The sequence below is a fragment of the Aptenodytes forsteri genome, unplaced genomic scaffold, assembly GCF_000699145.1.
Source record: "Aptenodytes forsteri isolate BGI_AS27 unplaced genomic scaffold, ASM69914v1 Scaffold82, whole genome shotgun sequence".
Taxonomy (NCBI): Eukaryota; Metazoa; Chordata; class Aves; order Sphenisciformes; family Spheniscidae; genus Aptenodytes; species Aptenodytes forsteri.
This window is the reverse complement of record NW_008795490.1, coordinates 7090056-7114850: the sequence shown is the minus strand read 5'-3', so window position 1 is coordinate 7114850 and position 24795 is coordinate 7090056. Positions and strand designations below refer to the sequence as shown.

Here is a 24795-nt window from a genome sequence, read left to right as displayed (position 1 = left end):
TTCTGCTTTGCTTAGAGGCTGAAGTTCTATAAAAATGCTTGACATGAACAACATCAGCCCATTTCCACAATACCTTCGTGAACACAGACCTGCTAATGAGGTGGCATGCTATGTTAAACTTTAATCACAGCAGCAGCTGCACCAGAAATAATGTCTAGCTCTGTAACCCTTTTCAGGCTGAATGGTGGAAGAAGGAGACAGGGGAGAATAAAATATAAAAGGGGAGGAGGAAGTCTCAGAACTCTTTCAAAACCAACATTTACAAGTAAATCAGATTTAGCTTAAAAATAAAAAGGAAAATGCACTCTGCTTGTTAAACTTTAATCACAGCAGCAGCTGCACCAGAAATAATGTCTAGCTCTGTAACCCTTTTCAGGCTGAATGGTGGAAGAAGGAGACAGGGGAGAATAAAATATAAAAGGGGAGGAGGAAGTCTCAGAACTCTTTCAAAACCAACATTTACAAGTAAATCAGATTTAGCTTAAAAATAAAAAGGAAAATGCCCTCTGCTTGGGAAGCCAGTAAGAGATCTCTGTCAGTCTTCAGTATACTTCTCCCAGATTTTCCTGAGGTAAATTTGGTTCAGGTTCTTGGAGCATATTGTGCTGGTCTTCACAGGGAAAGTGAAATGCCAGTTATGTCCATAATCAGATTTCAAACAGTAATTTTCAGGAATCATATTCACAAAGCACAATATGATCTAAATACTACTACTCGAATACCTTAGGTAAATATGACAGCAACAATTACTCAGTATTAGTCTTTTTAATAAAGTAAAGGGTAATACAGCCACTGTATAAAGAACTTTGTGTATTCTCTTGGAAGAACTCTGAGTGTTTTCCTCTATCAAAATGGCATGGTGTGAAAGGAGAGAGAATATCTTTCATTAGGTCAGCTAATATGGCTGCAGCAATAGACATACTTCCAGCGAAACAAGCCTGCATTTCTAAAAGCCTCATCCTTTTTTCCAGCTTTATTAACTTGTCTAGTAGAAGATATTGCCTCTAATAAAAGATGCTACCTTTCAAACTTGCCTCTCTTAATTTCTTAGACCATCACATCTTCAATAAACACTGTGAGTGTTTTCACGAAGGTAATACTCTTTCCTCCTGTGAAAAGTGTTTGGTAAAGTGTCACTGGTGTTCTGTGTTTGTCACTTTGAAAGTGGCAGATCAGATTTACCCTGTTCATCATCATCATCATTATTGTCATAATAATGAAAATCATCAAAAGATGTCTGTCTATTTCTGCCAGCACTGCAGACTTATTTTAAACTGAGAGGCCGTTTTGGATTCCTTTTTTGTTTGTTTGTTGTGCATGGTGCAATAGCACCAGTAACAAAGTTTGTGGATGCCAGATTATGTCAACTACAGTCTGATGAAAGCCATTTTCTCCATTATACTTAGCAAATATTTTAATTCATTGGAAGATGCCTTCTTTAACAGGATTGGCTGGAAGATACAATCAGTAAGAAGCCTTATAACTTGTTTCTCAGACAATATAGCCCTGAAGTTACATGGAAGAAGAGTTTTTTTGTATTATAGGATGTCACTTTATATACTCACTTCCCCAGTTAGAACCTGTTTGCTGCAGTGTCCAACTCTTCCTTCTCTTTCCCTAAGTTTCTTGTTTCACTGAACCTGAACTTGCTCCCTAAGCTGAGACCTGAGTTTATGACTTTCAGACTCAAAAGGTTAGCTAAAACGACCTCGCAAAAAATCAGAAGTGCAATTTCTTGCCTAAAATACAATTGCTTAACCTCTCCAGGTTGGTTCTTGGTCAAAATCTGCAAAAGCCATGTAACACTGTGAGGTTATACTGCACCAACCTTCAGATTTTAAAAAGAGCTTTCAAGAAAAAAGAAATCTGTCAGTGAGTGGATTTGCATTCCCTGGGAGTTACTAGATAAAATTAAATTATTTTCCAAGCTATTTAGTGGCATGATCTTTGAATTCCTCTAGCATGTATACCCTCCCAGTCCGCTGGGGGGGAAATTTGGAGTTTTGGCTCCTCACTCTGATTTTGAAAAGTGTTCTAGCTGGTTCTCCTGGGAAACATTTGCCAGGGTTGTGTGGGGTGACTTCTGTTAGTGTCAATGGGAACAGTACAGCTGAGATCCTACATGAAGCTTTCAAAATATATATTCCACTTCAATTATTCCAAGTCTCATTTCAATTCTCTTCATTGTATGGAGTCCAGTGGAGTTAATTGGATCCTTACATGAGCATTTCGCATTTGGTTGTCATCTTCAGTTCCTGAGTAGGGACAATTATTCTTTTCACAAGCAATATTCTAAGTGCATGCATCTTAGAACTTAAAAGATCTGTTTTCTGGTCTTTGCACAGCTGTTTGGATCTGAAGCTCTCATAAGAGGATTTTGAGTTTATGAAAGCAGTACAGGACTGATCTTGCAAACCTTACACTGGCAAAACGCCCACTGAAGTCAGTGAAAGTGAAGATTGCAGGATTGGGACCTCAGTTCATTTCTATTCATCACTTTGTGCAGAAAAAATAATGTGTTTATTTAACATTTATGGCATTATGTGTAGATGATTTCATTTTACATTGTCATGCGTTGTTCCCATTTTGTCTTACCTTATTAACATTCATATTTCATTCAAGTTCACCTCTTTCTCATCTTTATTACCAGCTACTGTAAATGCTACTACTCCTACACCACCCACTGTCACCACTAACATGCCCGATACTAATAGAAACGATAAGCCAAACAATGGTAAGAAATCCTGTGTTACATTTTTCCTTGCACTGTGTCTAGAGAAAATTTATTGTATTTTAAGGTGTGTTTTTCATAGTATCATAATGGCAAGGGTCATGTCTCAGTTCTGCTCTCGTTTACAATGAAATAAATCAGGAGTAACTTCACTGACCATGTAAGAATGGTGTAAATGAGAACAGAACCAAACTCGGTGTTTATTTGTATCATGTCTACCTGGCTTTTGTACGAAAGGGGCTCACTTTGTGTCATCCGTTGCATTTACCCATGCAAAGAACAAGGGAAGGGAGAAGGATTTTTAAAAAGGGCCCGAAAAGAACCATGCTATTGAAAAGTTTTAAGGCTGCCGCCTGTGCAGCCAGGGTGGTAGTATGCTGGGATTGCCTGTTCCTCACTGGTGGGCCGCAGGAGCCAAGTGGAATCGTTCCTATGGAGCAAAGCCACTTCCACTGAGTCAACAGGAATCTTTCCACTGACTTAAAGAAGAGCTGGATCAGACTTTACTAGGGAAAATGTTGACAGTATCAGATATCGTTTACTTTTCATTAGAAAGATTAAGGGAAAAAATAAGGTAGTAAATGAGCCTATTAGTAGCACAGGAAAAAAGCAGGGATTTCTTTTGAGGTTTTTTCAAATTCTATGATATCACTGTCTCCTGGAGACTGAGCATCATTTTGTGAGGCGCTGCTAAAATATTTATTAGTTTGTTAAAGATAGTTGTTAAACATTATTAATAACACAGAGATAGATTTCTGCAATTTTTGTCTGAGGCCTAAAGATATTTTTTGTAAAGATTTATTTTTTTAGTGTGCTCCACAGACGTAAATTAGAATCTGGGGGGGTTTTGTGGTTTGTTTTTTTTTTTTCCAAATGCATCAGTTGTTACTGTAGGATTTAAAATTCCTGGAGTATTTTTTCTCTTGGCAGATCATTTCTTGTACATTGGCAATCAGGCAGTACAGTAGACAATGTGAAAGAATCTATCTGAATTCAGCCTGTTTGGATTTACTAAACTGTAGAAGTAAGAAGAAAATATTGAAAATTTCTTCCAAATCGGGCTTTTTTCCTTTTGTGGAGCCACTCAATGTTCACCATGAGCAGTTAACTCTGATTTTTGTAACTACAGAAGGAACTGAATGCCTTATTAATGTTAGGATGAATAAAAACTGGACAATTAAGTCCTTTCTTTGGCTTTGGAACTCCCAAGAGAAAGTAGAAAGACTAAGAAAAATAAGCCAAATTCATTTACAGTAGAAGCAAATGAAACTTTCACTCAGCTAACTGGCATCATTTTCCACTCTTGGTAAGTTAATTTTTAGACCAAGAGCAGACAGCCAAGAACAGATAGTTAAGTTGCATATATTTTCTTTAATCCATTAACTATGTGGCTTACTACACACAGACCTGCAGGAATTCAGACTTCCTGCTACGGTTATCTTCAGAATGAAGAGAAATTCACCTGAATCCTCCCATTCACGACCACAGAGGCAGCGAGAGTCTAAGATAGAAGGGGTCAAAACCATAGGAATTATCTCAACCCCAATTATTTGGCCAGTGAAACAAAGGCCTCTCCATTTCAGTAAAAACTCAGCAGATGAGAACCGAGAGAGAAAAAACACGTACAGCTTGTTTCCTCCAACTGTGTCCACATCAGCTGCTTCTGAGGAGACCGGCAACGATACCTTGGCTGCTTTTACAGAAAAAACTGACCTAGATAATACTGTGATGAATCAGTTACCAAATGAAAATATTTTGAATGATTCTAGAAGTTCATTTCATGGTACTTCTGATGCAGCAGATGCTGTTACAGAGCCTTCTGTGAATGCAGCAGTTCCTCTTCTTCAAAGCAGAACTCCTAATGCAGAGCTAGCACTGACTTTGGCAGATGGGCTAGATCGTTCTGACTCTGAGTCAGCATTCCGCTCTCCCGTTAGCAGCAACAGCACTGCTTACGAACACAAAAAAGAAACCGTGTGGATTTCGTCCTCCAACAGCAGCACAACCAATTTCATGCATGTAAGCAACATCTTGGAGCCTGTGAATTGGTGGAGTGAGACTGTATTTCATCATCATATCACCTCTGACATTCAAGAAGACAGACATCATTCTCTTTCTATCTTATCTATATCACCTACAGAGGAGAAATCATCATTCCAGAAAAGTAGGCTAGATTTGCTAGACTTCGCACCTGAAAATTTTTACCTGGAAATGATAGAAGGCAATGCTGATAGAAAACCTTCTTCTGTGTTAGCAGCAAACAGTGAATTTCAGTTTAGAAAATCTACACACATTAAGCAACATCATTCAGGAGGCGTTACAAATTTGACCTCTGTGGAGACTCCACGGGCAAACCCAACAACTTTTTTTCAAAACATGAAAAAAACACACACAGAATTTATGCCTGACATCCAACTGACAAATTCAGTCCTAAGACACAGTAGAGAACTACTAACATTTTCAGCGCTTCTGGTAGGAACAGGCTGGACAAGCTCAGCATTTAAGCATGTTGTAACGACTTTGCCTGTTTATCAACAATCGTTGACTGACAAATATTTGGAAAGTGACAGCATATTTATATCTAATAGCAATTACTGGTCTCACTATTTAAAACATACAGTATATTTTCAAAATCCAAGTGAGACCCTCAGAAATGGAGTACTGGAGAACAATTTAGATGCATTTCATGATAGTAATCAAAATGAAGAATCTGCTTTTTCCATATTAGAACCCGAGAACATGAATAGAGTTGGCAACCCCTGGGACTCGGGTTACTTGGATTTTCCAACAAAATATGTAGAAATTTCCCCTTCTTTAACAGCAAGTTTCTGGACTGTTTCCTATCATTTGAAAGAAGCATCTCAAGTGTTTTCTGGGGAGCCATCAGAAAATTGGTGGCTCTCATTTAATAAACTGCTTTCTTCCCCAACAGAGAGATTGCCATCCATTAGTTCACCTGCTAAGTCTGACAGTATCTCTGAACAAACATCTGCCATTAGATCATTAGGTCACAGGGCTGAAGAAATGGACTTCTCTAGTCATGCATCAGCTTTGGAAACACAAATCTTCAGTTCATTTATTCCAGGCCTTCCAAAGAGAATTTCAAAAAGTAATGGCAGGACGATATCACAGTTGCAGTCAACAATGAACTTTGAAAACCTAACCGTGTCTTCCAACAGTGAATTTTATTTTGATTTTCCTTTCCCTTCCCTGGAAGCACCTTTGAGTCAACCCTCTGTACAGGTACCGGTAAGTCCTTTTGATAAGGTACTTGGAAACTACACAGAAAAATTAATGATACTTGGTAGTTCACACATGCAAATTGGAACTGACATAGTAAGTGATCAAACCAACGTGACCTTCCTAAACAATAGGCAGCAGCTTGTTTCTGTCCTTCTAACACATTCAGGAACGCAGCCTTCATGTTCAAGGGATAACCAAGCTTCTTTCTTGATCAATACACCAGTTAAGAGTTCGGTAAACAGTACAAGAACACATGGATCACAGCACTCTCAAAGTCTGTCAGCGAATAATACTGTAACAAATACTATTGATAAAGCAAGAAGTAAAGTTCAAATAGGTGCAGGTGTTTTTTTAAGAAACATCAGTTCAACGAGTTCTGACTTCCTTCCAATGACATTGTCTTTGGAATTAAGGCACCTTCTTCATTCAGACTCAAAATTCAGAGCCAGTGTACCTCCTAAGAGCTGCTCGACACCTCCACTCCCACAAAGTTTTCAGAAACATCTTGATAAAATTTCTCCAAGCCTGATCCCTCAGTGGGATGTAGCAGAGTTAAGCTTGCCAACAACAGTAACAGTGAGAAGTCATCTGACTGTTTTAGGACAAAACTCCGTTGAAAATCCCGGGGACAATCTGAGATACTCTCTATGGGCAGTAGAACAAGAAATCATTGGTGATAATGAAGACATAAGGAATTCTGCTGTTCTGACATCAACAAACGTATTGAGGCCTTCCGAATGGGATTCGGAAGGGGAGGTGTATGGATCCTTTAGCAAGCACAGAGAAGAAATGTCTCCCCTGAATATTGTTAGTACTCATGCCTTGGATTTTGAAAATGCTGATTATGGACATTTTGCAAATCTCTTTTCTCTTCTGGAATCATCAAGAACTGCAGTAATGAATGATGCGATACCTTTGCCATCTTCATACAGTGGAGTTGTTATTCAGCACAAAGAGACCAAAGAGATCTTGAACGGCACTCTGACGACACCTGGAGCAGCAATCTATCACTCTTTCATGCAGTACCAAATGCCAGTTTCTTCTGTAATGTACCATCAGTCATCTGTTGCTGCACATGTTCATTCCTTGGCCAATTTATCGTCTGGGACAAGCCAAAATACCACCCCTTACCCACCACTGAATCAACTTACTAGCTCTCCTGCAGTCTTTTTATCATGTTTATGTTATTCCTTCACTGAGCAGGGCTGCCTGTGTCGACCTGAGGTCAACTACAGTATGTCAAGCTGTTAAGTTAGATGTAGAAAAAAACCAGATCATCTTACCTATTAGATATTCGGTTGGTAGACTGAGCATAGAAGTAGCTGACTTTCATCCTTTAGATATAGATCCATTTGGCATATGGGAAGATTTTAGAATAGCAATTTAATTATAGTAGAAGGGAATTTGTAACATCTTAATGATAGTAAATGTCATTAATGTGTGATTCCTAATTTTTGTGTACTTCTCTAAGATAGCTCTCATGAGACTGTGAGAATAACATATTGGCTTGCCATGTATTCTGTATATTTCTATGCCATTTTATTGTTTGAGATTGCATGAATGTTTTTCATTTACATTATTCATATATTTTTGAGGATTTAACGTTCAAAAAGCAAAGATTTTCCAAAAGAAACTTCTGGATAATTTGCCTAACAGGATTAAAAAAAAAACAATCCTGGTTTTTCATTGAGCATTATATTTTTGTAGTTGGTGGTGGGTGTGGGGAAAATTGTTTTTCCAGGCTCTTTTTTCCTCTTTTTTAAAATTATCTTTGGCTACTTTTCATCAATTTTCTGCCCATAAAAATACTTCTTTTTCATTCAACGTTTTGAGGTGGGATTTCCACTGTTTAATTTGGAGAGTGAGAAATCATTTTTAGTTTTCACTATCTGCCACTGCAGTCTCCTGAGAGTGTTCAAAAATGTAGATTAGTTCTTTGTTCTTGTTCTTTTTTTGCCTTATTAAAACACGCTTTGGGTCACCATCTGGTGGAGATCTTGAAGCTGTTGACTAGTTTGTAGTTACTATGTTTGATTTTAAAAATACTTTGCATATTCCTATATTAAGGTGATTTTGTCCATATACATAATTGTATAAATAAGGTTATAATTATATATATGATTATATATGAATGTGTAAGAGTATATATAATGCACACTTTCTGTATGTGTGTATCTGTATAGCACATGTAAAAGGTACATTATACATATAAAAATGAATATATGTATATACAGATATATACATATAAATGAGATCCAAGTCTTGCAAGTGTTTTCAACTTGCCCAAAGTCCAATTTTCTACTTCCAAAGACTTAATTTTTCTCTTTTTTTATTTAAAACTATCACAGTAAAAATAAGAAACTAAAATACATTTTCAGATTCAACTGCACACCAAATTTGTGTGTCTGCTGAGTTAAGGGAGGAAAAAAAGACAATGAATCAAAAAGCAAGCAAGTTCATTCTACTCATATCTAAAATTTAATCACAGCTTACCAAAGAAGGCGACTGGTAAACCATCTTCCTGCAAGAAATCGATTCTTTAGTATTTTATTGCAGAGGAATTTTCATACTAATCTCAGTGATCCTATATGATCAATTCCATAATGAGAAGAAAGAACAATACTCAAGCCAGCTCATGAATAGGATAGTAACCAATATGCACAATTAAATTGGAAAATACTCACTTCAAATTTTTTTTCACGTACTTTTATTTCAAGGTCTTGTAAAATGATTATCTATGAAGTTGTAAAATGATGGAATTTGTTCCACATGTACATAACTAGAATAAAAGGTCTTTTATTTAGACTGAGAAAGATAGAGCAGTTCCTTTACAATCAAGAGACAGAAAGGGATTTCTGTGTAATTGTTGTCATGTCCTGTTCTGTCCTACGTAGTGTCTCTGTAAGATTTACATAAGATTTATATAAATACATGTATCTGTGATCAAGACCCACAACTTCATTTGGTAACAGCCCTGAACCAAGCAATGCCACATGTGCGCATACATGCAAGTGAATTGATCCAGAAGCTCTTAAACCTCCCCCACATCCTGGGAAATTTTATCCAACCGGAGCACACAGGATTTTTAGTAGCTTAATGAAAAAAATTTGACTTGTGGAAAGTATAAACTTTTAACACAGAACATAACTATGAGATGATTTGATGTTATTTATTAGATGTGAAATCTTGTAATGCTGCCTACCAACTCATGAGCTTAAAGAGAATTTATATTTACCTGGTGCCATTTCAAAACAATTTTACTGAATATGAAACTGCTCCAAGCCAAGTGTTACACATTTTGTGACTGAAAGATGGTTTGTTCAGCTGCCGGTTTTGTAAAGCTAATGTGGGTTCTTCTACTATCTGGCCATGGCCAGGCCTGAGAGCAAGGACTGTGCTGTGAAAACAGGAGCTGGATATCCCTTCTCCCACCTGATTGTGTCCTCAGTTATCTTCTTACTTTCAGTTGATGAGCTTTACCTGCTCTCACAAAGTTTTAAGTCTAATCTGCAGTGGTTGAATTCTGGATTATAACAATATGACTGAGAGCAGAATTTATCTGTGTTACAGACTTCAGTAATTATGAATATTTTTTAAATTCATGACACTTTCATGATCTTGCTTTTACACACCACATTAAAGGCACATGCAAAATACTATTTATATGTACACTGTTTGTGAGTTTCCATGTCACATTTCAAGTGTCTCTAAAAATATGGAGGGGGAGGGAATTCTTGTCTAATTCGACAGGACTAGTGAGAATGGGCCCAAGCCTGCAGGGCTTGTTCACTCCAAACTTGTATAATGCCAACAAGAGCTGGAGGTGTCCTTGTATCTGGGGTTCAGCCCAATCTTTATATTCATCATGAAACTAAAGTCTCATTATTAAAAAAGTAAATTTGCTCTGTTTCTAACATTGTAATGCTGTTTTTAATGGACAGGTGGGCTATTCTACAGGATATCTATAACTATCTCTAGTTCCAACTCCAACTCAGTGTCGAAAGTACATGATGTGGTTGCAGAATGGGTAAGTTAAGTTTTCTTTCCTGTGTGATTACATATATGAATCTGCCCCATTGATGTTATCAATCTGAAAAGGAAAAAAAAGAGACAATACCAAATAAATTCTTAAATTAATATGTGTTCTCTGAAGATCTTTCTATTATTGATTTGCACAGTAATGAAGTCAGGTCTAGCTGGGGCTGTTAGGCACTATGGATAAAATTTTGAAATGTCTCCGCCATACCAGCCAGCTTCTTAAGAAATGTAGATACTAGTTGAGATTTTGGAAAGTATGGAGAAATCAGAACTGTCCACTGAAAGAGGTAGCTGTCTAAGTTCCAACATCACTATATATAGAGCAAAATTTTTCTCCCCAAATACTAATGTGGTTTTGAAGCTATATTGTGATAGAAATAATAAAAAAACAGGCAGTGTTCGTTTGTGTGAGGCAATACACTTTTCCAATTTACCCTAATGTTCTCTACTTCAGAAGTCTTCTGCCATAGGTCAGTTGTTGGGGTTTCTAGTAGCCGCTGGTTTTTCAGCCCATTTTAGCAGACATAAGCTCCTTCCTGGGCCCTCCGGGTGGAGGATTCTTGAAGTTCCTGCCTCTGAAAGTTTCTCCTGTCTGAATACAGATATTCTCTGTCCTTTTTGACAGTTCACGTAGTGGCACTCACACAATCTGTAAGTAGTCTCTATACCAACTACTTACATGAAAATATGATGTCATAAATATACGGCAATTATTCTTTATTTTTCTTTTAATAAACCTGGAGGCTTTCATCTTTCAGAAGCTAAGGAAGAGAAACCATCTATAGTCATCTACAAACCAGAAATGCAGCCATCCACACCTGCCCAGGTTGTTCTCTTAGCAGCAGTAGCCAGGCAAAGTACGTAGGTGCCTGAGCCAAAGAATCTAGAAAGGTGTCACTTGGCCCTAGCAGAGTATGCAAAAGTGTCTCCCAAGGGAAAAACTGAGCAGCCATTCCCCACTCAGAATAAATAGTACAAAGGTGTGAAAAAAAGATCATCATAAGGCAGTAGACCTTTAGGTGAAAGTTGACCCTGTAGTTTTATCAGTAAATCTTTTCTAATCAAAGTGTTTCTGAGAATTTAAGATGAAGAAGAGAGGGAGAAAAGGGAAGGTTCAGCATCCTGTGCAGTCACCTATACACTGTGTCATGACCTTCTAGAGATTTCCTTCTGTCGGTAAAAAAGCCCACATCTCTCACTGCCAGTTGTACATCTAATATAACAATCACCTCACTGAAATGGGAGAGTGTTCTCTTGGCTTTGAAAAACTGAAGGGGATTTCTCAACAGGGAGAAGGGTGAAATTCTAACTCTGTCTTAAGCAACAAAGAGCCCCATTAACACTTCACCATTCATGTGATCAATGTCTTCCTGTTTTTCAGCTAAACCGTACTTTCCAGAACTGGAATTACACTGTGTATGTGGTCAATATCAGGTAAATGAAGGGGGAAGGTGTTTATGCTATGTTCCTTTTGAGAATTAGCCCACCCTAATTAATGTTTATTTCTTTTATAGCATCCACCCTGGCTCCATAAAAGAGGGAGGAAGAGAAAAAAGAAGTATTAAAAGGTAACATTTTTAAAGACATTTTCTTGGTAGAGGCAGTGGCTGCTATTACAAGTGGCTTTACAACAGGCGTTATTGTCTATTATTGGATTAATTGTCTATTATTGGGCATGTGCTGCCAGTCTGTAAATATATGATTGCTGGCGAGCTGAGTGCTCTGGATGTGCTCAGAAACCTAATACTGGTTATCGTGTTTGTTTTAGTTTAAACCTACTGAGCTCTAAACCTCAACAGATCATTTTTTCAGAGCTCAGGTTTCATCTGTCACAAAACTGGATAGACATATCATATATGCGTGGTATGGCACACCCAGGTTTCTTCAGCAGCAAGCTTTGGTACACTAGTATCTGTCCACTGTCACTGCATTTATTCTCTTGAACCAGAGCCTTTTGAGTTAACAGACATCTTACTAGATGCAAAACACTGAAAAATCATGCTAGAATTGAAAGCCAAACTAGTGTGAGTTAAACTATTTACCATATGCTCTCATTTCCTGACTTCTGCTGGGCTTGGAGGCACTGGAGTTGGGACGGCCTCAAAGGCAGCCAAAGAAAGTTAGATGGGTCACACCCCCTGAAAATTGGGCCTTGGGGGATTTCTTTGAAAGCAGCAGACTGATTTCTGAGGGATATATGGGGAGGTAGTGAATCTTAGGACCAAATTAAGGAGAGGAAACCAAAACTTAATTAGTCTTGCGAGGAAGGGGCAACAAGTGAGTATGGGATGTATCTGTTTGCAGTGTAGGCAAAAGTCCCATAGGAAGGGACTTTAACTGCTGACTCTTGAGAACTGCCATGATAACAGCTGGGCTTTTTAATTTCAGAGATAGCCCAGTATTCCCAATTTACCATCAGGAAGTAGTTACTGATGCTTCCAGTTTTCTACAGAGTTTACCAAGACATGAAAAGATTCGTAAAAGGTACTATCTCCTTCCCACACACCCACAGCAGAAAGACAGCTTTTATTAGCAAAACCGTTTAACTGGTATAGTGTAAACCCAGTCTCTGAATGGGCTATTTTGCTGCTTGACCTACTTTTACGGTAGGGTGTAGTGATGTGGGTGGCATTTTTTTTCACACTTCTAAATGATACGGTTATGCCAGCAAAACCTTTTAAGTGGAGACCATGCCTCAGGTCTTACCAACAATCCAAGACTGCTGAGGAATGTAAAGCTTTCCCCATCCTTATTCCTGCATCTTTTACGAGGCTAGCAGCCCAGCTTGTCAGCATCTGTTCTCTCCTAGACTGCACACCTGATGATTTCTCGTCTCACCTTCCCACCGTCCTGTCCTCTGGATTTTGTTTCTTCTTCCTGGTCTATAAAAAAAAGGAGGTGAAGAGGGAGAAATTATTGTAGTAATTCCCTTTCCCTTTCCTTTTCCCTTTCCCTTTCCCTTTCCTTTCCCTCCCTTTCTGACATACAATGAATATGGCACTAAATTACTTCTAATAATGTATCACTGTTATGGGGAAGTAACCCCGTTCCTATTTACTTTGCTCATCATGTGTAATTTCAGAGGCAGTGGAATTACATGTTCGTAATATGTCATAAAGTTTTTCAAGGGAGGCCTGGTCTAATGAGAAACTAGTCTTTTTGGCCTTGTCAAGGCCAAATGGCATTTTGTCATAATTCTGAATAATTTAGTATAAATGCTAATCATGTCACACAAAATGTTACTGTTCTCCAAATAATCAGGATTGTTATGCTGTGCAAGTTTTCTTAGAAAAGAAAAAAAAGAGAAGTCAAGACTCTGCCCAACCTAGCAACCCGGTTAGGGTAACACAGGGATAATTAAAAATTTAATTGAGCTACATAATATGTGACTAACAAAAGTTACACTTTTACACATTGTATATGCACATATACATATATAGAAATGTATATACACTAGGGTTTTTGCTGTTTTTTTCACGTATTTTTCATGTCTTGCATATATTTTCATGCATCATTTACCTCTTACAGGAGAAACATTTGGGAAAAGTTGGTGTTCTCCCAGCTTTAGGTCTTCTGAGTACATGTCTATCGTTGTACATTGCTTCCCTTCTGAAACAAAAGAAGGATCAACTTCCCAGCAGTCTTCAGTGTTCCTGGGTTTAGTCACCAGGTTTCCAGTTCTTTGAGGTTCACAGAGCTGTTTCTAGATTTTGCGAGGAAAAGATCTGTTGAATTTCTGAAGATCCAGAAAGCAAACTTTTTTTTCTGCTACTTCCTGACCATTGTTTTCAAGATACTTTGTTAGGTTTTTCACTTTCTTGGATTTGTCCTGGATAGGATTCTAAGGAAATCCTACAAAACACCAGAGTAACACTTTGGGGTATAAAAAATTAGCAGGTTACAGGTTGGAAGTTTTTAATCCCTGATGGAAGTAATGTTAATTTCTCACTACTCAAGTGATCCACAGAAATGTTATGGTTGAGTTCTTGTATGTAACTTGCTCGCAGTGTGATTTCATACAGTTTCTATTAATTCAATATTTCTATAAATTATTTCTGTGAATAGTTTTTTCAAAGATTTTCTTGTTTCTCCATTTTGGATAGTCAAGAATAAGTCTGTTGCAGTTTTAGACATTCCACTATTTGCCTTAGTTTTTAAGTACTTATTCTATTTACCTTCATGTTCATCTGAACAGAATTTCACTTCACAGTTAAAATTTAAGACCTAACCCATAAGTATCATGGCCTTAACTTTATCTTTTACAGAAGTGAACATGTTAGTCTTACTCTAACTCACTAAACCTGATCTCTCTTTTCTGAATTTTCTACAAGATCATAGCCTTCCTATTTCTAAGGCGCTATCATAATTCTTTAAGTTGCACTTTGAGAAGTTTTCCTTCTCTTTACATGAATTCATATTCTTATCATTCAGATGGCATCTTTTTTCCTCCCCTTTTGGATTAGTATTTTATACAACAGTTAAAAAAAACCCAAACAACAAAACAACCTTTCCCAACCTTTTCTGTGCATTTTGCTTTGCTTCAACCCTTATTTACCACACTGCTACCCTATCAAGAAACCTCTGTTATCGGTCTCCCCACCTAGTCTTCTTGCAAATGAAAGAGGAAGAATCGTTAGAGAGAATGATTCAGAGAAGAAATAGAAGCTGGAAGTGGGAGGTAGGAAGCTGGCTTTTTTTGGCACGTTAAAAATAGATGTTTTCCAAATAAATATTTTAAACTGTACTGCATTCTGGAGAAGAGCAAAACAAAACAAAAATATGGAAGTGGATTGTTATTCTTTCATTGCTGTGTTCTATGAGCTGCAGAAATCCAAAGTACACTGTGCTTATTATGTGTTTATATATATGGTGATGAGAGACAAGCAGAATACCAAGTCCAAAAGTGCATATTATTATCAGCACCTCTAATACTGTGAGATCTCTGGATGACAGCAGTATATCAAGCTAATACTTTGTTAGATCAAGCTAATACTTTGTTAGATTATTAACTACTTGAATAGACAGAATTTTATCACAGCTATACTTGACTTTGTGTCTGTGTTTAATTTTTTCCTCTGGTCATGCTGTTTCCATCTCTTAATGAGAGGGCAGCTGTTCAAAATGAAGTAGACAGGAGTTCAGAATGGGCTATGGACATAGCTGTTTCTTCATCCCCCATTATTTTGCACAAACCTTTGAAAGTGAAGCCTATTTGTGGATTTTATGTAGATAAATTATAAATGTGTTTGTTTCTTTCATTAATTCTTTGCCTTTTATGACTCTGCAGCTTTGTCAAAACTTTCTATGACTGCTGCTGCTTTTCTCAGAAGGGTCCTACTGATCCTAGGTCTTGTCAGATGACTATATAGGGCTGCCTCGGTAGGGGAATTGGTCTTTATTAAGCAGCTCAGCTCCCCTGCTACTCCTTTCTTCTTTTATTTTGCAAGCAATTTTGAGAATTCAGGCCCCAAGTAATTTATAACCTTTTCTCCACTTAACGTACAAATAAGATTATGCTTGCTCCAACTTCCACTCCTTGATTGTCATAATTTTGGCCTATTTCCTGTGTTCAATTGCTTCTACTATGTGAAACAACATCAATGTTAGTACTGTTAAACAACTCATCCAAATTAAAAACCACAGTGGGAGCAATCTGTGTAAAGACCACTAAACTTAAACAGAAATCCCTTCTCTTAGGAGTGAAAATAGAGGAAAGCAGGAAACCAGAGCTGCCCATGCCTAGTCCTGATTTTCTGAAGTCCGTGGGTGTTTTGCCACCAGTGTCAGTGAGGCAGATTCAGGCTCCTGCATGCTGTGTTCTTGGGTGCTCTGTTGCTTAATGGAAAGTTTAATGCACTTGGATAAAACTTAAGCTAATTAGATTGTGTAGTAGTTTTAGACAGGAGTTAGCAACATCAAAGCAGCATAATTTTGGTTTTATAGTCCTAAGTATCTTTACTAAGTAAAGTATTAGGCTTTTGCATTCTTTGTAGATTACTTCAAATTATTCATTATGAAATAGTGATGCTATTCTTGTTATAAATGAACACAACTGTGATGCCTATTCCTATTTTAAAAATTTTCCTGGATTCTACTGGTGAGGTTTTAGGAACAACTTGGACCTGGCCCACCTCTACTCCTCCTGACTTCAACTTCAGTGTTACCGAAGGCAGTAAGGGACAGCCTTGACCAGTGCTGAGCAACATTTTAAAATGCCACATAATGTGTACATTATGTGTAATATTTCTGCTTGAAAAACTGACCAACAAAGAGCCAAGCAGAAATCAGCAGGTTTCTCCACAGTGCCCTGCTGGCATCTTGTGTCCATGACCTGTAAAGAAAGCCTTCATCACAGATGGAGGAATTTGGGTATTCCTCCCGAGTGACTGAAGCATGATCCCTTCTTAGTCTCCTGCTGAAGCTTCCGATGACTTCCTTTGTCTTTCCACTGACTAACTGGATTTCGTGTAAGCCTGACATTGTTAGATGCCATTTTTAGGAGTGATGTACTGGGGAATGGGGGTTTTCTTTGTTGTTTTGGAACATTGTTCAAGCGTAACCAAAAACTCATTTCAGCGAAGACCAGCTGTTGAAATGTGAGGGATTCCAGCCCTTTCTGTTTTGCCTTTCTGCTACATTCTCTGATAACGAATAGTCTTCATACCAAATCATCATGTATTATAAGTACTTTCTGTTGAAAAGCCATAGTTGTTTGTATTCCCACACCAGATCTGCAAGGAGGAGCAAGGCCTGGAGACACAAGGACAGGCACAGAGGCATGACCGTGCTGCTCACAGCACTGTTCTGATACAATGGCCATTAACTTAAAAGGAAGGCTTAGGATGCTTTTATTTTTAGTAGTCAAAAAAGTAGCTGCAATTTTTAGTTTTGTGTCCTGAAGTCTCAGGTTTTATATTTTTTCTATAACGTCACCTTCTGCTGAGAAAGGAACCTCTTCGTCCTTGGTATTACTTTGAATGTCTCTATTATGCCCAGTCCTATTTTTTTGCTCTCTGCTCTGAACATTTTAATGGTATCAAAGTCAAAATCACCTCAAGCAAAAGTTTATCCACAACTCAGATGCTTTTGTGGAATGCTTTTAATTTCCCTCTACTTTCATATTTCTTTCTGTCTCATTCTGCGTGTTTTCTAACAATTTGTCTGCTGTTCGTATTACATCTTCACTGGGTGACTTATGCAATAGTCAGCTCTTTTTTTGTCTGTCCAGTTAATGTGAAGAAGTTAGCAGTGTTTACAGGTGACTATGTGGGCCTACCTGTGCTGCCAGTCTTGAGTTATAGCTACCCATCGCTGCTTATCTTCAAAGCCAACATAACAGCAAGATTGGTAAAGAATTTAATGCTGACATCTTAAAACTTTTTAAAATATGCCAGGGTAGTTAGGAATGAAATTCCCAGTGACTTTTAGTGGAAATTCAGATTCCCTGAGTACTTAGGTGCTTTAAAAATGATTCTTTATATAGTTTAAATCAAGTAACATTAACTACAAAAGAAATTAATAGTGATTTTTTTAAACAGTTTGGCAACCACAATCATTCAGTATTAGTTCAGCCTGTCTAGTACAACTGAAACGAGAGGAGAAATATGCATTGCTAATTATCAACCACATATCTTCAGGTATGAGACAGTCTGTGGTGCACGGTTCGCATGGTTTGTTAATCCTTCCTTCAGGCTCCTCGCATCGTGTAGCAGTGAGACCACAGCCCGTGTGTAGGCACACTGTCCTGGAATAGCTCTGAGTCACGCTGCCGGAGAAGAAAGCAGGCTTTGTGGTACGCGCCATGGCAGCGCAGGCGGCCCCACCACCTCCTGTGCCTCTGATGAGGATGCAGCTTCATAAACTCCTCTCTCTGAGCCAGCTTAGCTTAACGGACCAGGACAAAGTGCGATAGACGCCGGTCTTCCCCTGCTTTCCTGCTTGCTCCAGCTGTCACCATTTCAGTCAAAGAGAAGAGAGGCATAAATACTTATCCCCCTTGTGTTTACCTACACTGCAGTCCATTTTTTCATATTGACAGCAGTAGTACTAGCAGTACAGGTTACTGTAGGTGATGTGTAATTTGTAATTGATTACTGCTGCGAGAATCTATCTGCTTTTATATGGCACACAATAAAAGATATAAGGTTGGATGTAGCAAATCCGGTGACACCAGCAGAGCATGGCAGTGTTGCCATTTATTTGAGTGTAGGCCTACTTTTTCCCAAATCGAGAATTTTGTTCTTCACCATTAAAATGTTTTCTTTCTGGGATCTGAGTGTGACAAAAGTGGAAGGAAGCACTCAGCTTCATATTGCGTCAGCTGTCAAGTTAAAAGGTATTTATTTACTTTGGGAAGCTAGCATGAGTCATTCTGAAAAGTTTATAGACATTGTTTTCATCATAATATGGAACAGGCTCTTATTACACAGTATACATGACTTGTGCTCTAAGAGTTTCTCAGAAAACAAATAAAGTGGTTTAACAGATTATTTTTATCAGTGCTTCATAATCAATACTTTTCTCTATAATTATTCAAGATAACTGTAACCAGTTCTACCTCATCTATCATCATCCTTTCTGTTTTGTTGCCATTATCCCTCTGCACGGTTATGGGTACTAAATATCATTTTTGTTAGTTGGGAGTCCTGCAATAGGCACCATAGTAGTAGCAGTAACTGTTCACTTGTGACTTCTGTTTTGCAGCCAAAGTGCTGAGGTAGGGAGTGGCATCAGTATATTAAGTTTTCCTCTTCTGAAGTAAAGGGAATAGATGAGTGAAGCCAGAATCTTTTAGGAAAGATGGTTAAGTGCCAGGAGACTCTGGGGCTGAAGTACTGGAGGGCTGAAGGAATTGGCAATCCCGTAGGCAATTTCCATGCTTCTGCTAAAAATAAATGCCATAATAAACTTGTGCCTCGTAATATATCTGAGGTATACAGCAAAAGCCTGCTAATGCACATCCACCCTACTGAGGCTATTGCCATATGTTAAACACTCCACAGAGACCAAAGGAATGTTAGGAGGAACTCAGTATCTCTGGGAGCAGGGCAGGAGTGACCCCCTGGCCAGGGGTAACTGGAATTTCTCTGCTAAAGTACATCCACTGGGGAAAAAACAAGCCAAGCCATCAGGTAGTCACATTTTTATCTTCTTCTCCAGCAACATGCTACCAGTAAAACAGCGGATATGGTGAGAAAAAAGAAAAGTGTACTGGTGTTCAACAAAAAAAAACCCAACCAAAACTCCCACCAACCAGGGACCATGTATGTTTATTTACATATTTCTTTACATCTACAACAGTGAAATGTGTGAAGTATTTAGTTCACATTTGTGATTTCTTTATGAGGTTTGGGCTTTGCTTTTCTTTTTTTATTTTTTCCTAGTCTGAGAGGTTGTTTTCTAATGCCAGCTCTTTAAATGCCATTTCACTAATGAGAGTTATTCAGTTTTCAGAATGATGTCTAACAGAAAGAGGGTTAAATTTGCCATCTAAGAGCAACATCTGTACACTAAGCTGTAGTTTTGTACTGTACCAGACTAGGCACCTCTGGAAAGTGCAACTCTGAGCTGTCATCGTGGGGATGTCTTTCTGGAAGATTTTTTGAAATGAAGCCCTGGTCTGTCAGGGGTACCTGAAAACCCTACTAGCACTCTCCCATACAGCGCCCCTACAGATTTTTCCTCCTACTCTTCTTCAAGTAGACCGCAAGACCCTTTAGCTCACTGCTGCTTCCTTGCACTGGGGGCCCCCAGTGAAAGCAGCTCAGTTCGGTGTGTGCCCTGCTCACCGTATGTGTGCTGGCAGTGCTGCCACTTCCCAGGCTGCCAGGGACTGCTCACACACCGCGAAGGTCTGTCTTTATTCAGGCTGCTGGGTATCCAAGGGCAAGGCTGTGATGAAGACAGCCCAAAGCTAGCTTGCTTTTTTCTTTTTTCCACATTTTGGCTCTCATGGAGATCCAATGTTCCATGCTTCAGTGGCGTCACCTCCTACTAGCCAGAGCCAAGCAACGCTCTTGGGTACCGACATATTCTCTTCTCCAACATGTGTTCTCTGTGTCCCAGGAGGAAATTTTTGAGCCTTCCACTATGGGCTTCTTTCCTGTATCTTGCTAGAACTGCTTTTCTGTTCATTATTTCCCTTCCAGAAAAGCTATGTTTTTGGACAAGGGTGGGGACTGTTTTATTTCTCTCACAGGAGAGAGACTTGGGCACTTTGAACTACTTCTTATGACCAAGAAAGTAGCAGTGGGCTACAGTACAAAACAGATATTACTGCTCAAACTTGAGTTACTCATCTGAGCAACTAAACTTTCCTAATTAGGACTAAAAGTTTCAGAAGTGTGTCAGGGTGTTTTTCACTCCATCAAAATGTAGACATTTAAATGTTGGGCATCTGTTCTTCATTAATCTTCTAATCTCTGCAGTCAGTGGAGAGGTAGACCCTCTGGAGGATGACTTGTCCCATCGTGACAAGTTTTGTAAGGTGGGATGAATTAGCTCTTAAATTCCTAAGCCATCAGGAACCAGATTTTTAAATTTAATTAGGGCCCATTTAGAACTCAGAGCTTTACGCTTTCATCTTTTAATATCTTTTAAAATAACCTGAATCTTCTGAAAACATTTCTTAGCTTTTTTGATGAGATGCTTCTTTAATGGTAACTAGAGGATGAAATTTCCCAACCATACTTTCTTGTCAAAAAATAAAAATTTACAGATAAGGAGCAACATTGTCTTAGTGACACTGTTCCATACTCAGAAAACCAGAGTTTGTCAGATATTTTTATTTCCACACATTTGGCCTCTGCTCTTCTCACTCAAACACTAAGATGATTTTCCTTGCAGTTTTGGGGTTTTGGCTCTTCTGGTTTATAATTCTACCAACAACATCGATTTAGAAGAGGAAGACATCCGACAGAAGCTCATAAATAATAATGGGACCATGGAAGGAGGTTATAAGCTTCATACTGTTGATGTTGATCCAGTGGGTAAGTAGTTTTCGGCTTTGTTACACAACAGATTTTGTTTGCTTGTCCATAAATAAGCATGTTCTGTGTTAAAATAATCACACATTTCCAAACTGTATGACTGTTTCAGATTTTAAATTGTCCCTATAAGCTTCACTGTTCCACAAATGTCAGAGACCTGTGCTCAAGATATCTCTTTTAGCACAAACACAGTTGTCCAGAGTGCATTAGTCAGTGTTTTGCTGTTTGGTTCAAAGAGGCTGGGACTGTTCCTGACAGCTCCTCTGGCAGTTTGAGGATAAAGAAGTATGATTTACAGCCAGAGCTATAATGAGACATTTTGGACCTCCAAGCCCCTCCCTGCCCACTCCTCAACCTTGTTGTTTGTGCTCCTGCCAGCTGCTGCCCTTAATCAATCTCCTTTTAGCTCTCATCTTTTCCCATTCAACGTCTTCCAGTCAGAGATTCCCCTTCCCTTGGGAGGGAGGAGGTGGGGGCTGGTGGCGCACAAGTGGATGCAGCATGCACATTCAATCCTTTCCCTTGAGCAGCAGCACTATATGTTGTCCCCTGTTGTGCACCCCTCCATTGCCACTACTCTATAGACAACAATCAAGCATTTCATTTGAAGACAGCTTTGTGCTGTAGACTGGTTGATGAGCTGAGGACAAGAAATGGAAGATAATTAAATGAAGAAATTTGCCATTAACACTGATATATTGTTATTTTTACAGAAAAATGTTTAGCTGAAGAAAACCCTCCAAACTATTTTTGGCCAGATACCAGACCGACTGTGACCAACATCACATTATGCCATGGGAGCTCAGTTCAGACTGCATCAAGAACCTGGTAGGCGTTCAAATATCTGAGAAGCTGAGAGCTTCAAATGCAACTTTCTGTTTAGATAGTTAAACTGTATCCTCCATTATGGTTGCCATTGGCTGGTATTGTATTTCAGGAAGGTGATTTCTATACTGTGAGAGATTACGTGTGTGTGCAGTAAGAGTATGTACTTTATTGGTATGAAAAAAAAGCTCATCTACCACTTCTGTAGGGCATATTGAGGCCCACAATTAATACATGTTCAAAGTGACTATAAAAATAGCATCTTCTCACAGAATGAAACTGCTTTCTTCAAATCATGATGTTTATGTTACCAAAACCAAAGTTTCACATTTGCTAGCACTCTGCTACTACTATCTGACTTGTATAAGAAATTCTCAACAAAATTGTCTGAAGATGAGATGTGTATTTGGTTTAATTCAGAACCTCTCATCTTGTTAAGGGAAAGTAAAAGAAATTCTGTGAAACAAGCATTTTGCCAGTAGTTAGTCATAATTGAAGGCGGGGATAATCTTATGCTTAAAGATTTGAACTTGAGTTTTTAAGGTTTAGGATAAATTTTCCCTAATGTATGCTTTCTTTGTGAACATCTACAAAAGATTTAGACACTGTATCTCTATTTCCCATTTGTAAAATGGGAATATTATTACTTCCTTTGATATATTACCAGAACAATATGGCTTTGATCTCCTTTGAGTGCCTTGAACATGGCTACGATGGTGCAATATTAATTAATTTCTTCAGTATTTAGGATGATCACCATTAAATGCCATACAGTAGTCTTATCCACCCACGTTGCATCTGGAACATGTTCTGAGAAGACCAGATCTTTTCCTTTTTGAAAACAATATGGCAACATGGATATGAATCAGCTGTGAGGTTCTGTGCCAAACAGGAAAGAAACCAGCATTATATTTAACAAACTCACTTCCTCAGCCTCTTAATCTTGTACAAGAACTGCTGGATTCTGATTGACCAACTTTTGTTGTAGAGTGAGTAGTGCAGAAGTCAAACTGTTTTTATGTCAGAGCCTCAGAATCATTAAAAATTAAGGCTTCTGGCCTTTGCTGCCCCAGTATTGCTTATCTTTATTGTTCATTTGTGGTCTACACAATACCGTTGATTGTCCATGTACAGCACTTCTCATAAAAAAAATTACTGTGTTCTGCACTGTGCTATGCTTTCCTTGCCTCTGCCTCCACTAGCTTTTGCCAATATGGAGCACAGGTGGGGTGTGTTTTGGGAGAAGAGGAAGCTCTTCTAACGGTCTCTTCTAGTCCTGTGCATCCCACAGTAGAAGGTTACCTGCTAGTGTGCTGTTATAATAAAGGTGATCAACTGAGGAGTAACTTTATTCTATCGTGCTGAGTGAAAGGATAACTTTCCCATTCTCCATCCTGCCTTTGCCATGCTATGATAACATGATTGTCTTTAAAGAAAACTGAGGAAAAAATGTGTTTAATTTTGGAGCCATATCTGGGTATTTTGCTATGGTAAGGCTTTTTAAAAAAAGTGGTTTGGAAAAAAAAAATCTCTGTCTGCCCTGTTCTGCACTGTGCTATGCTTTCCTTGCCTCTGCCTCCACTAGCTTTTGCCAATATGGAGCACAGGTGGGGTGTGTTTTGGGAGAAGAGGAAGCTCTTCTAACGGTCTCTTCTAGTCCTGTGCATCCCACAGTAGAAGGTTACCTGCTAGTGTGCTGTTATAATAAAGGTGATCAACTGAGGAGTAACTTTATTCTATCGTGCTGAGTGAAAGGATAACTTTCCCATTCTCCATCCTGCCTTTGCCATGCTATGATAACATGATTGTCTTTAAAGAAAACTGAGGAAAAAATGTGTTTAATTTTGGAGCCATATCTGGGTATTTTGCTATGGTAAGGCTTTTTAAAAAAAGTGGTTTGGAAAAAAAAAATCTTTCTGTCTGCCCCTCACCTTGGACCTGGATCTGATGGTGACCTGCCCTAGTTTTCATGAGTGGCATAAGTTTATATCTCCACATAGCTCCTGTGCGTGTTCTTCTGAAAGGTATTACGGCTTGCTATTGACTTGATCAAAGCCGTTTATATCAAAGGGAAATTATAGAAATAGCATCTGATTAGGCCATAATAGTGGCCTATTATGACACTATTGTTTGTGTCAACATTTGGGTCTTTCCTGAAATACAAGGCCAGAATTTCCACTGATGCGGTTTATCAAATCGGTATAGGAATCAGCTGGGAATTTGTCCAAAAGAACTAGGGTTTCTTTCAGCACTGTCACTTAATTGATCACATATTTCCACTGTCAGGCATACATATTTCATTTCACTAGGGGCCATGTTGCTAGGAATATTGTGAATTGAGAAGAGTGGACCACTGTGACACCTACAAAAGAATTATGAAACTTTTACATAATTTTGCTACTGTATTTCATGTGAATTTTGTCATTTTTCCTCTTTAGCTATTTGGGTCTGCAGAATTATACATCATACTGGGGCCAGCCTGATCTTAGAAATTGCACAGGTGGGTACATTGATATTGGTCTTTGGCTAAAGGAATAGTTTTGTAGACCTTGGTTACTGCTTACTATAAGGAAGTTACATTAAGGAAGAATATCTTCCAGCTTTATGCTAAGTCGTTTAAAATCTTTCTAAAAAAACAGTGCAAAGTAAATATTTGAACTCTGGGGAAGTGCATCAAGTTGAATTCAGCCCACTCATGAAAAGCTCTGCGTACCAATTAATGAAATAAATCAAACTCTTCAGGTAATTTAAGCAAGAATAGAGGCAGGTGGTAGCTTGCCTCAATTTGATATTCAGGTTCAGACAAATTTTTAAATGTTTCCAGTATCTGTAGGTGCCAGTGGAAAGACTCCCACTCTCTTCACTGGGCTTACAATCAGACATTTTCAGATTTATTCTCCGTTTGCAAAATACCCCTTGATGTCATTCTGGCCTTAGAGGAGTAATAAAATAAATAGACAACAATTTTAT

General features: G+C 38.5%; 1 protein-coding gene across 1 annotated transcript in view; it reads left to right on the top strand.

Moving 5' to 3' along the window:
• The window catches only part of ADGRG6 (adhesion G protein-coupled receptor G6), a 106616-nt gene that overhangs the window by 51747 nt on the left and 30074 nt on the right, over nt 1-24795 (top strand). The window contains exons 5-11 of the mRNA XM_009281453.1: nt 2651-2734; nt 9916-10001; nt 11394-11446; nt 11527-11580; nt 20858-21000; nt 21714-21828; nt 24264-24325. Coding sequence (XP_009279728.1) covers nt 2651-2734; nt 9916-10001; nt 11394-11446; nt 11527-11580; nt 20858-21000; nt 21714-21828; nt 24264-24325 — 597 coding nt within the window. The remainder of the gene's footprint in view (nt 1-2650; nt 2735-9915; nt 10002-11393; nt 11447-11526; nt 11581-20857; nt 21001-21713; nt 21829-24263; nt 24326-24795) is intronic.